General features: G+C 58.4%; 1 protein-coding gene across 6 annotated transcripts in view; it reads right to left on the bottom strand.

Moving 5' to 3' along the window:
• FMNL3 (formin like 3) overlaps window positions 1-12,552 on the bottom strand; it is a 58,612-nt gene that overhangs the window by 7,382 nt on the left and 38,678 nt on the right. For 2 of the 6 annotated variants that reach the window (XM_070052202.2, XM_070052200.2), the window contains exons 3-13: window positions 12,368-12,448; window positions 12,067-12,143; window positions 8,568-8,651; window positions 6,047-6,199; window positions 4,801-4,909; window positions 4,606-4,682; window positions 4,168-4,261; window positions 3,094-3,168; window positions 1,450-1,560; window positions 1,015-1,164; window positions 534-635 (exon numbers count right to left, since the gene is read on the bottom strand). In XM_070052202.2, the coding sequence (XP_069908303.1) occupies window positions 534-635; window positions 1,015-1,164; window positions 1,450-1,560; window positions 3,094-3,168; window positions 4,168-4,261; window positions 4,606-4,682; window positions 4,801-4,909; window positions 6,047-6,199; window positions 8,568-8,651; window positions 12,067-12,143; window positions 12,368-12,448 (1,113 nt within the window). Of the gene's footprint in view, window positions 1-533; window positions 636-1,014; window positions 1,165-1,449; window positions 1,561-3,093; window positions 3,169-4,167; window positions 4,262-4,605; window positions 4,683-4,800; window positions 4,910-5,858; window positions 5,883-6,046; window positions 6,200-8,567; window positions 8,652-12,066; window positions 12,144-12,367; window positions 12,449-12,552 lie in introns of those variants that run through there. The other 4 variants (XM_070052203.2, XM_070052204.2, XM_070052201.2 and 1 more) reach the window with 3 other exon arrangements.

Genomic DNA, 12,552 nt, shown 5'->3' on the forward strand with positions numbered 1-12,552 from the left:
TTGACAGGCAGAGTGGACAGTGAGAGAGAGAGACAGAGAGAAAGGTCTTCCTTTGCCACTGGTTCACCCTCCAATGGCTGCCGCGGCCGGCACACTGCGCTGATCCCATGGCAGGAGCCAGGTGCTTATCCTGGTCTCCTATGGAATACAGGGCCCAAGGACTTGGGCCATCCTCCACTGCACTCCCTGGCCACAGCAGAGAGCTGGCCTGGAAGAGGGGCAACCGGGACAGAATCCAGCGCCCCGACCGGGACTAGAACCCGGTGTGCCGGCGCCACAAGGCGGAGGATTAGCCTTTTGAGCCACAGCGCCGGCCTGCACCTAGCCTCTTCTGTGTGTTTGGCCCACTGTGGCATCAGCTTCCCTTCCCAGCTAAAAACTGATGGAGTAAAATCATCAGCCCACCCTTGTCTGAGTGTAGCAAGAGTACGTTAAGATTCGGATGCTGGAGAACTGGACATGACTCAGGACAGAATGGAAGCCCCAGGCACGGGGGCCCAGTTGGCCGGGGCCCCCCCCAGGCCACGTGGTACCTTGATGCTCTCGAGCTCCTTCTCCCGCTGCAGCAGCTGCTTCTCCAGCTCCGCCACCCGCATCATGTTCTCGTTCTCCAGGTCCAGAAGCTTCTCTGTGAGCTGCCGGATGGCACATGCAGATCAGGCCTGGGCACTTAGTCAGGACCCAGGCCGTAGCTCTCCAAGGCATTTGGTCAAGATGGCTTCCCTACATCACTGCCATGGGCCCAGGGTCTCACACCCTTGGGAAACAGCCACAGATACAAGGCAGATGGCCATGTTCTGATTTTCTCAAGCCTGAAGCCCCCGGGTGCCCAGCCTGGGAGGTCAGTTTGTGTTCCAGTGGTGCAGGCTCTACAGGGCACCGCCTCCCCCCTCCCTAGGAGTGGGTTCTAAGGCTCCCCTGGGGCTCAATCTGGAGGCAAGTGTGGGTCAGTCCAGGACTCCTACAATCGGATGGTCCCACAGCAGCCCACGCAGGCCAGGGAGGACCACATACATGGGACACGTGCTCCTCCAACTCCTCCACCTTCTCCAGGGCCACGTTCTTGGTCTCAGCATCTTCCAGCAACCCACCCACGTCAAATACGTTGTCCAGGTACGCCTGAATCTGCACCTGCAGCTTCTCGCTCTCCGTGTGCCTTGACTTCTGGGGGCAGAGCAGGCAGAGGGTGCTGGGAGCAGGTGCTGGGTGCAGGCACAGGCTCCAGAGAACCTCTGGAGAAGAACTCAGCCATCATCTGTCCTGAAGGAGTCCCTGCCTCTGGTCAATGCCAGATTCTTGCCCCACCTGGAGGTGCTGGACCGGGGAGCCCTGCAAGAGGGCCCAAGGCCTGGGGCTCCAGGAACGTCCGGGACTCAGCTCTTTGACATGAAAACCCCTTTGTGATAGGGCTAAATGGGTCCTCACCCCAACGGGACCCGGGCAGCTCACCTGCAGGAACTCCTCTAGCCCCAGCTTGGTAAACTCGTACTGCAGGTGGACCCGGAAGTTCATGTCTTCCACCGAGTGCACCACGATGTTGATGAACTGCATGCAGGCCACCTGGGGGAAGCGGCCAGCGACAGGGAAGACAGGCGGCCGTTAGGATGCCAGAAAAGTTAAGAGGAGTCTCGCTTTGAAACGTCGCATTTAAGATTCAGAGTACAAAGATGAGTAAGTCACACGGAATGCATGCAGATCCAGTGCTCTGAGTCCCTCTGTCCAACAGCAGGGTTTCTGGAGACAACCTGAGTTAGCTGGAGGGTCTGTGCTGAGGGGGAGAGGAGCTGGAAGAAGGGCTTGGGAAAAGATCCACAACCAGGACAAAAAGGCCACAGGAAAAGGAAAAAGAGAGGAAGAGCTGAGACACACATGGGCATTGTCCTGAGTTTCCAAATGCGCTCTGGCATGCCAGCATACAGGGAGCACTTGCTGGACAAACAGAACCATTTCTGCCTGTATATGGAGTATTAAAACACGCCAAGGGCGTTGTGGCAGAGCAGGTAAAGCCGCTGCCTGCAACAAAGGCATCCCATATGGGCGCCACTTAGGGTCCTGGCTGCTCCATTTCTGATCCAGCTCCCTGCTACTGGCCTGGGAAGAGCAGAGGAAGTTGATCCAAGTGTTTGGGCCCCTGCTACCTATGTAAGAGACCCAAATGACGTGCCTGATTTCAGTCTGGCCCAGCCATGGCTGTTATGGCCATCTGGGGAGTGAAATGCAGATGGAAGATTCTCTCTCTCTCTCTCTAACTCTAATGTTTAAATAAACCTTTTTTTTTTTTTTTAGATTTATTTATTTGCAAGACAGAGTCACAGGCAGAGGCAGAGGCAGAGGCAGAGAGGGAGAGGGAGAGGGAGAGGGAGAGGGAGAGGGAGAGGGAGAGGGAGAGGGAGAGGGAGGTCAGTCCTTCATCTGCCGGTTCACTACCCAGATGGTCACAACAGCCAGAACCATGCTGAACCGAAGCCAGGAGCCAGGAGCTTCTTCCAGGTCTCCCACGCGGGTGCAGGGGCCCAAGGACTTGGGCCATCCTCTACTGCTTTCCCAGACCATAGCAGGGAGCTGGATCGGAAGTGGAGCAGCTGGGACTTGAACTTGTGCCCATATGGCATGCCAGCACTGCTTTACCCGCTACGACACAGCGCTGGCCCCTTAAATAAATCAAGCTTTAAAAACCACAAGCAGGCCGGCGCTGTGGCTCACTAGGCTAATCCTCCGCCTGCGGTGCCGGCACCCCGAGTTCTAGAGTTCTAGTTCCGGTTGCTCCTCTTCCAGGCCAGCTCTCTGCTGTGGCCCAGGAAGGCAGTGGAGGATGGCCCAAGTGCTTGGGCCCTGCACCTGCGTGGGAGACCAGGAGGAAGCACCTGGCTCCTGGCTTCAGATTGGCACAGTGCACCAGCCATGGCAGTCATTTGGGGGGTGAACCAACGGAAAAGGAAGACCTTTCTCTCTGTCTGTCTCTCTCTCCCTGTCTAACTCTGCCTGTCAAAAAAAAAAAAAAAAAAAAATCACACAAAAAAAAACACAAGCATACACTGCAGGCCTGGTTCCACTCTCCAGGGGCACGTGCCTGACCCAGGCCCAGCTCCTCACCATGAAGTCGATGTTACTGTCCTCATTCCGGAAATACTCCATCAGCTTCTCGAAACGGTGTAGCTCCTTGCACACCTGAATGAGCAAATGTCCTCAGTGCAGGGATCTGCTCCATGCAGAACTCGAGCCCCAGGACCTGGCTCCCAGGAGCACCGTGGCATGGGGACTGGTTTGGATCCAGTTTAACCACAACTCCATCTAGGAAATGGGCCATCCTGGGCACTTCAGAGAGGAAACCCGGGACCTGGAATCTGGCCCTGGCTGAGGAGCCTGAGCAAAGGCTGAGCCCTCGGGCCGAGCCCTGGGTGCCTACAGGGCTGGGCCACGAGGAAACCCCAGGGTGTGATGCTGCCAAGTCACTGGAGGAGGAGGAGGAAGCGAGGCTGCAGGCTGAGTCTTGGCGGGGAGGCAGGGGTGGGGCCGGCGTGCAGGAAAGTCCTCTGCTGAGAGCGGCCCAGAGGCTGCTCTGAACCCAGGGGCTGCAGGAGGAAGAGCTGCTTCCTGGCTTGAACAATGCATGCGAGGGAAGAGGTCCAAGGCGGAGGAAGGGGCGGGACAGCAGCTGGGGCTGGGTGTCGAGGAATCCCGTGTCCCAGCAGATAGGGTGTCGGAGTCGGGCAGGAGGCTGGGGAAATTCCACCCAGGGGCTCCCTGTGCCCTCGCTACGGCAGCCCAGGAGGGGCCTTGCTCTCTCTCCCCTCCCGCTGCAAACGTCTCTGCTCGGGTTCACTGTATGAGAACCATTAACAGGGGAGGGGGCAGTGAAATGCAGACACCCAGGCCCCCCACGGCTCCTCGGGGAGGCTCTGATGCACAGCCAGGACCCGACAACTCAGCCAATCAGATGAGTTCCTGGCATGAGATCTTGTAAGAATGAAGTTCTGGTTTCGACTTAAAAAAAAAAAAAAAAAAAAGTGGGAGGGAGGCAAACGGACTCATGCAGGTTGATTAGCCTAAGTAATCCCTGGATGCTACTACAATCTCAGGTGCTGGTCTGCCTGGCCCCCAATCTTCTCCCCCGCACGCGCACACGCGCGCGCACACACACACACGCAGGGAAGGCAGGGAACTGACCTCTTTGAAATTGTCAAAGGCAGCAAGGATGATCTCGTGGCCTCCCCGCACCAAGCACACAGCTGCCAGGAGCTCTAAGACAAGGGCTTTGGTCCTAAAGGGAGAAGGGAGATTGGCACCCCGGCTCCCCATCCCAGCACCACACACACAGTTCACGGCCATGGGTGAGCGAGTGGGTCCCTCTGGAGAGCGCAGACCACCTTCGTGGTGAGCGGAGAGGGCAGGATTCAGAAAGGAGGCAGGGGGAGGAAGGCCTGATCCCTCTCTAAGCTGCACAGACCTGGGGAGGAGCCAAGAACACTTCTCCTACAGCTGAGGTGAGGGGGTCAACCAAGGCTGTGCCCCTGGCTGCGAGATCCAGAGGCTGCCAGGATTTCTGCTCAGCACAGCGGCGCCGGCCCTCCAGCGCCCTGGGCAGAACAAGATGGAGGGACTCACCTTGCGTTCTTGTTGTTGAGGCTGAGAGCAATCTCATTGACGGCATGGGGGTGGGACATGACCAGGTTGAATCCATACTGCAACGCAAAGAAGGGGGCCTGATGGCGGGCCAGGGGAGCCCCTCGGGTGTCCTGAAGAGCAGCCCACCGGCAAGCAACCTCGGCAGAGCACCCGTGCCCAGTGTGGCCCCCGGACCTGATAGTTCATGATGGCTCTGAGACAGAGGATACAGACGTGGACGTCATCCTTCTGGCTCACCAGGCGCGAGTTCTTCAGGGCCCTGCGCCCGGGCAGTGTGCTGTACCTGGGGGAGAGGAGCAGGCATCAGGGGGCAGCTGAGGCTGCAGGGGAAGGGTCTGGGCGCCCCCACCCGCACCCCGACAGCAGGCTGCCCCTCAGCGGCCGCATTAAAGGGGGAAGATGACTGCACCAGCAGCCGCGGGAGACGGCCTGCTTTCTCCTCCCTGGAACAGGCCTCTGCTTGGCAGCTGTGCAGGACCCCAGCTTTTTAAAGCTCCTGTCTAAACCACGCTAGCCCCGGCGAGCCTCCGAACACAGGAGCTGTGTGGCCCTCCCTGTCCTCACAGCCACTGGGCGGAGCCGGCCCTGCTCCCACCTCCAGCTGCTGTAGTTTCTGTATAGACTGGGGCAGGGGCACCCCCGTGGCTCTCATCCCACTTTTTCATCCCCACAAGACAGAGCAAGGTCCCTGAAGGTGCGGGAGGGCCGGAGGGGCTATGTCAGGCTTTGAAAGCCCCCTCCGTGCCCTCAACCATGTTCCATGAACAACTAGGAAGCACAGATGGGATCTGCTTTTTCTAAAGGGTGAGACTGATCGCAGTGTCTGAGGACCAAACCCAGAGAGAGGAGGGGGAAGGCGCGGCCGCGAGAGAACAAGGGGAGGGCGCCAGGACCCCAGGGAGAGCCCCGCTGGACAGAAGGCGCTCCAAGAACTCATCCGGCCGGTCTGCCTCCAGATGCCACAGCCCTGGAGAAGAAAGGCCTGCAAGGAAGGAAAGGGCAGGGCAGGGCGGGCAGGTGGTTGGGGGCTGGTCTTGGAGCAGCTGATGGCACAGAGAAGATCTGAGGGAAGCAGACGTGAGGCAAGGAGCCAGATCAGCCACACCCACCTGAGAAGCCCGGGAGGAAGGGCACAGTGAGAGTGAGGAACGAAGGGGCCCCCTGAGAGGGGGTGAGGAGGGGAGAGCTGGAACCCCAGGTGGGGTGGGCACAGCTGAGGGCCATGTACTTACCCAGGACAGACTGCTGGGCAGAGTCAAGGAGACAGAGAGACAGACCAGAGACAGACTGGCAGGCAGAGGGCAAGAGAGCTGAGCCTGGAAGCAAGAGTGGAGGGAGGTGCGTGAGCATTCACGCTGTGTCGGCCAGGCCGGCGCGGGCGAGGGCAGGAGGCGGCGGGCAGAGCAGCGCGCACACATACCGGAGCACAGACTGACGCGCAGAGCGAGCGAGGCTGTTGGTGAAGGGGGCCGACAGGGCGCTGGGCGGCTGCAGGTCCTCGATGGACCTGCTCCAGGCGCGGAGCTTGTCAAATGCGCCGTCGTCAGCACTCTCCAGACCCTCAAAGTCAAACCTGGAGCACGAGAGGACACGCGTGCGCACACACAGGCACAGACGCGGGGGGGGGGGGGGTTGAGCCAGGGCCCCTGGCAAGCCTGGCCCTCACCCGCCAGGCCTCCAGGGCAACAGGAAGCAAGGGCAGCAAGAGCGGAAGGTAGAACTGGGCAGCAGAGACCCGACACTGGGTGGGAGAGCCACCCACACAGCACGGGGCAGAGTGGGCACAGCACAGGAGGGGCTGTGAGAGCGGGAGATCGTCTCCTTTGCTCCCCTCCAGCGGGGCAGGGGTGGAGGGGGCATGGGCCCCAAGGGACAAGGGGAGCTGGCTGTCTTCCTGTACTTAGGCTTAGCTCAGGAGTCGCTGTGCCCACAGAGAATCTTCTCCAGAGAGTGCACGGTGGACAAGGAGCCAACTGCTGGTCCTTCCAGCTAGCAAATGGCAGAGGGCCCTGAGGGAGCCTCCCGCTCACTGACTCTGGAGCTGACAGCCCTGAGAGGGAGGGAAGGGGTCACAGGAGCCCCAGTGTGTTCAGTGGAGCACCACTGCCCCAGCCCAGCACTGGGCTGTAATGGGCAGGCTCCATGGCTCTGGCTACTTGAGGCTTCCGGGTCTTTCTGGCATCCAGGCTCCTGGGGCCTAGGCTTCTGAAGGGGAAGAAATCACAGGCCGAGACGGTGCCTGCTTCCGGGACCAGATGTCTCCCCCTTTGCAGCTTGTGAATGTGGTCAAGGCAAGGAAGGCAGCTGGGGACCACAAACCCACAGAAAGTCCCGCTCCTCTTCCCCCTTGCAGGTCTCTAGGGACCAAGAGGGCATCTCCTACAGGCTCTGCCCCCCAGAGCGCGCCCTGCTCAGATGCAAGCAGCCTGGGGCCAAGGAACAGCCAGTAAGGGGGAGGTGGGGGCGGTGCTCCCTGGCCTGGGAAGCCACACCCACAAGGCCTGAAGGTTCCCAAGGAAGCAAGGAACAGGCTCTGGAGTCCTGATGACCAGGAGCCGTCAGCATAGGGGCCTCCCGGACTGGGGGAGCTGCTTGCTGGGGGCTCCCTCCCTCTGCAAGGCGCAATTCACAAATAAATGCCAACCCCTACAACGACCCAGTCTCCTCCACTCTTTCCTTGGAGTCTCTCTTCATAAAACAGAGTCAAAGGTGCTACTACGGACACCATAGCACTGAGGTTCTGGTGGACTCTGGGTTTACAGCAGCTGGGATTTGTTTGCTTTTCAAATAAGATAGGCTTATTTGGGAAAAATGATCGACATCTTTTTACTATAAAAGCCCTGAATTAAAAAAAAATAACTTCAGCAAATGTTTTTCATTTCTTTCTATAAAAAGAGTGTGTGTTTTTTTTTAATGGGTGGGAGGATGGCGAGGTGTGGCTTGTGCAGGGCTGGGAGTGTGGAGTGGGCACCTCTGATTCTAACACAGGCAGACTGATAACAGTGACGCAGGCCAATCTCAGAGGCATTTGTTTGAACCCCTGAGGAGGTGGGACCTAAGACCTGCTGGGCAAAGAATGGCCGGTGGGCAAGGACAGTAATGAGAAAAGCTGCAGTCCAGGCTGGAGCGGAGGTCCAGAGCAGAGGGTTCCCAGGATGTGGGGAAAACTGGCCAAAGTCACAGGCAAACAGGAAGCTAGGCCTCCCATCTGAGTTGTCCAGGGCCTACGTCTGAGGGTGCTAGTCACCTCGCTGGTCGTGGCTGTAACCCCACACACGCTCAGGTCACGGAGGCTGAGGACAGCCAGCTTGAGTGACAATGAAATCAACAGGAAGGCCTCCACTGGTCCGGACGCACACATCATCTAACCCTTCCACACAGACCTGCTGCGTCCCGAATGCAGCAGCCCCGGGGCGGGGGGTCCCCTTTCCTAGAAGTGGGTGCAAGCTTGTCTGAGTCATGCAGACAGTCAATAACAGAGTACCCTCTATCCTGCGCTAACGCACTTCCGGCTGCCTCAGACCCCTACCCCCCAACCCTGCCTACTGGAAAAGAGCTGCGGACTGCTTCCTTTCTCTGCCCAGGTCAAAGGTCATGGTCCCTGTGCAACCTGCTCCCATCAGCAGGCTCATGTCTGCGAAGATGAGCCAATCCCAGTCATTCCCCGGACAGCCTGCGGCCTGGCATTATGGACCTTTTTGGGTTCTGAGTCCAGGCTGCCCCTCCGTGTCTCCCTCCTCCTACACATCCGAATGTACCATCTGTTCCAGCCAGCTGGCGTGCTTGCTGACCCACACATCCCCTCAGCTCACCTGGCCCCCTCTTCCTGGCCTGGGATTCCCCTTCTCATGCTTACTGTTGGCATCGACCTTTCCCGTCATTGCAGAACTGGCCTGCGGCTTCTCTAGTGGCCCACAACCTTAGCCCTGGAGGGTACTCACATGACAGAACACTGGGCAAAGGACAGGTAATCCACCAGCACGTCCAGGCCTTTGTTGTCGTCATTCAGAAACTCCCGAACCCACCTGCAGATGAAGGAAGCCAGGGAGAGGGGGGTTGTCTTCTACGAAGGTTCTGGAACCTAGCACCAGCCTGGAAAAACTCCAGGTTACAACATGATGCGGAGGTGTGGCCCAACATCCACATCCCATTTCAGAGTGCGCGGTTTAGTCCTGGTTCCTCTGCTTCCAATCCAGCTTCCTGCTAGTGAACACCCTGGGAGGCAGCAGACGATGGCTGAAGTACTTGAGCCCCTGCCACCACCCACCTGAGACACCCAGATTGAGTTCTGGGTTTCTGGTTTTTGCTTGGCCCAGCCCCGGCAATGTGGCCATCTGGGAAGTGAACTGGTAGATACAAGATCCCTCTCTCTCTGTCTCCCTATTTATGTCTCTCAAATAAAATGAAAATTATATATATATATATATATTTAAAATATATATTTAAAAAATATATATATTTTAAAATATATATATATTTAAAAATGACATGTTTGGGGCCAGCACTGTGGTGCAGCAGGTAAAAGCCTCTGCCTACAGTGCCAGCATCCCAGTTTGAGACCCGGCTGTTCCACTTCCAATCAAGTTCTCTGCTATGGCCTAGGAAAGCAGTAGAAGATGGCCCAGGTCCTTGGGCCCCTGCACCCACATGGGAAACCCGGAGGAAGCTCCTGGTTCCTGGCTTCGGATCAGCACAGCTCCGGCCGTTGTGGCCATCTGGGAAGTGAGCCAGCAAATGGAAGATTCTCTCTCTCTCTCTCTCTCTCTGCCTGTGTCTCTGTATAACTCTGCCTTTCAAATAAATAAATAAGTCTTTAAAAAAATTTAACACATTCATCTGTGGTCATGCCATGGCCTGGACATCTGCGAGGGAGGGGAGCCAGGGCAGGGAAAAGGCAGGCCCTTCCAGGCCCCTGGCTTTATCATGAAAGCTCTTCTGACAAACTAGCTCCAGGTACCCCCTCCTTGCAGGCTGGGGCACCAGATCAATCGTTTCTCGCATGCCCTTTGTCTGGCACAAGGCTGGATACGGCGTCCTCGCTCCCATTGGCTGGAAGAACTGGAGAGGCACCCGAAACACTGACCACGGGCTATGTGCGGTGCTGTGCTGTGTGGAGGCCCGAGAGTCCCCAACCTGACTGCTCTCTTGGTCAAGGAGCAGGCAGGAAGGATCAAAAGAAAGGTCTGGGACAGAGGTACCCTGAGCAAAGGGCTCTGTACCGAGTCCCAGACACGGAGGTTCAGGAAGCAGAGAACAGAAAGGGCTGTGCGGTGCTCTGTGCTTAGTCAGCACAAGTCTAGCAGAACAGGGAAAGGATCGGGGTTATCAGGAACTCCACAATGGCCACGGCCCCTCAGCCAAGCCAGGAAGGCAGCAGGCAGACAAGCAGGCACCCAAAGGACAGTGTCACCCTCTGCCATCAGTCTCTGTGAGCTGAGCTGTCCCTTGAGTGAAAGGCGAGAGCGAATCTCTAGGGCACTATTCTACTGCACAGAGAGACACAAGACCCGCAGGACAAGACCCTGGCTCTCCTGAGTGCTCCACCTTCTCGAGACGCCTGGGGGGGTCTGGATCACCACCCAGAGGTGCCCAGGCAGGGCCACTTGTCCCCACAGCTGGAACACCAGCGCCATGTTGACTGGCCGCACCCAGAGCCGCGCGGGCTGGGACCAGAGCACCAGGCCGACTGAGATCTGGCAGCAGGCTCTGGCTGACGCCGGCTGACACCGGAGCTGCCTGAAGTTAGCTTCCTCTCTAGGGGCCGACAGGCCTCCCGTTTCCTGTCTGTCTGCTCTCCAGCTCCCCGCCCCCTTCTCATTTCCTGTCTGAGTCTACACTGCTATTTTCGGGATCTTGACACTTTGCACAGAGGTGAAAGGGCACCCAGGCAAGGCAGAGAAACCCACACAACCCAGGGGAGAGGAGGAGCTGCACAGGCCCCTGGAATCCCACTTCCCAGCCCACTGGCTCCCATCTGCCTGCTTCTGCCGGCCCTGGGGCCCACCAGGCTGGGAACAAAGTGGTATCCTCACTTCCTTGCTTGCCCTGGACTCCGGCCACACCGAAGCCACCGCACGCCAGCCTGCCGGACTCCTGTGCTGGGAAGGATCTGGCTGTCCCCTACAGCCACTCAGAGAAGGCCCCGTCCCTGAAATGTCAGGAATGGAGATCTGCCCTGGGAACGACGCACCAGGTCTAGACCTCTGACTTGTGTGCCAACTGACAAGGGGCCCCGGGGCCTGGGAAACGTGCTGCTGGGGCTTAGCTCCTGGCCAGCAGCCAGAGGGGCAGACACCAGGTGGGGGGGGACCGTCATACGCAGCTCTGTGACCCTCTCCCAAGAAGAGTGGACCCCATCCTCACCCCCAGCACAGCAGGACTCACAAAGGAAGGCAGAAAAGCCCGAGAGGGAGGGAAGGCGCCACAGAGAGGCGGGTGGTGCTTGGGAGCTGCCATCTGTGTCTCTCACACCTGCCCCCACCCGGGACCTGCCGGTTTTCCCTGCTATGAAGGATTCACATGGTAAAGGTACAGGCTTGGTCGCAGCGGCCTGGCCTCTGGCGTCTGGTCTACACATGACATCTGGAGGCCATGCTCTGGGCCCCCCAGAGCACAGCTGCCGAGGCCAGGAACCAAACCCTTCCTGTTCTCGCCTGTGCCATTTCCCTTGCGATTGCTGCTGGGACTGGCCACATACAGGTGTCCCCTCCTTCTAAACAGCCCAGGACAGGCGTGGCCTGGGGTGGGCGAGCGGGAAAGGCTGATGAGGTCATCTGGCTCCTTCTACCCTACTCTCAGGAAGCCCAGGAACCTGGGGGCTGGCACCTGCCCAGCTGCCCCACCTCCACCCAGGCCACCTCACTCCTATCAGTGCTTGCTTGTGCACTGGCCTGAAGTCCCACATCGGGTGCCCTCACAGTCCTTTCTGCATGTATAGGTTCTCTCTCTCTCTCTAATTCCCTTGCTGGGTATGGAGAGACTCAGTCACCTCTCATTGCCTCCTATCTTCCTTATTGGCTTCAAGAAATGTCTTCTGCCCATAAATACTGTTTTCTCCTGAATGAGCAAATGGCCCGGGCGACAAGAAGGCCAAACAGACCCTGAACAGGAACCAGGTCTCCATCACCAACACAACCTGCCCTCTGCCCCCAGCCTTCTCAGAGCCTCGCCTGGCCCAGCACCAGGCCACAGGCAGACTCCTGTCTCAGCTGCTATGGGAATGTCTCCCACTCAAAGCCGCAGGCTGAGGGCCCCAGGAGAGGCCTTAAGCTTGCCAGAGACATCAGCAGCTAGCAGAGCCAAGAGGGGAGAAGCCTGAAGCTCTGGGGGCTGGAAGCCATTCAAGAGGCACCTCTGCCCTGTGACCGGGGGGTAGGGGACAAGCAGGCAAACCACCCGCAGGGCACCCTGGGGCCCGTGTGCCAGGCCAAACCCACTCACCCGATGTGGTTGGTGCGGAGTGAGATCTCCAGCTCCCGCAGCACTTTGGTTGACTCTTGCACTCTCCTCCTGAACTTCTGTAAGCAGGGAGTCCCCCATCACTGATGGGGGCCCTAATCCAGCTCCACTTTACACAAAGCACAAGTGGTGGGGGAGGGGACACCCCAGGCCCTGGCCCCAAAGCCCAGGAATTCAACCCTGTTTCTCCAGCAGCTTTTGCTACCCCAGCCCCCAAAGGGTTTGCCCCCCAAAACCAACAAAACTGTGAAGGGTGGCGGGGACACAATGGCCCATACTTCACCTTCCGAGTGACACTGGGGTCCAGGAAGCTTTGGAGCTTTTGGATGTAAGTGTGGGGAGGATTCTTCACCTGGAACCGCTCCTGTGAGAGAAACAAGTTCAGGTGCACACACAGGGACTAACTCTGAGGAGGGCGTTGCGGGGCAGGGTCTGTTCTTCAACGGTTGAGTGGCACAGCACCCCAAA

Source organism: Oryctolagus cuniculus, chromosome 11 (genome assembly GCF_051225735.1).
Source record: "Oryctolagus cuniculus isolate XC-2025 breed Fujian yellow rabbit chromosome 11, ASM5122573v1, whole genome shotgun sequence".
Taxonomy (NCBI): Eukaryota; Metazoa; Chordata; class Mammalia; order Lagomorpha; family Leporidae; genus Oryctolagus; species Oryctolagus cuniculus.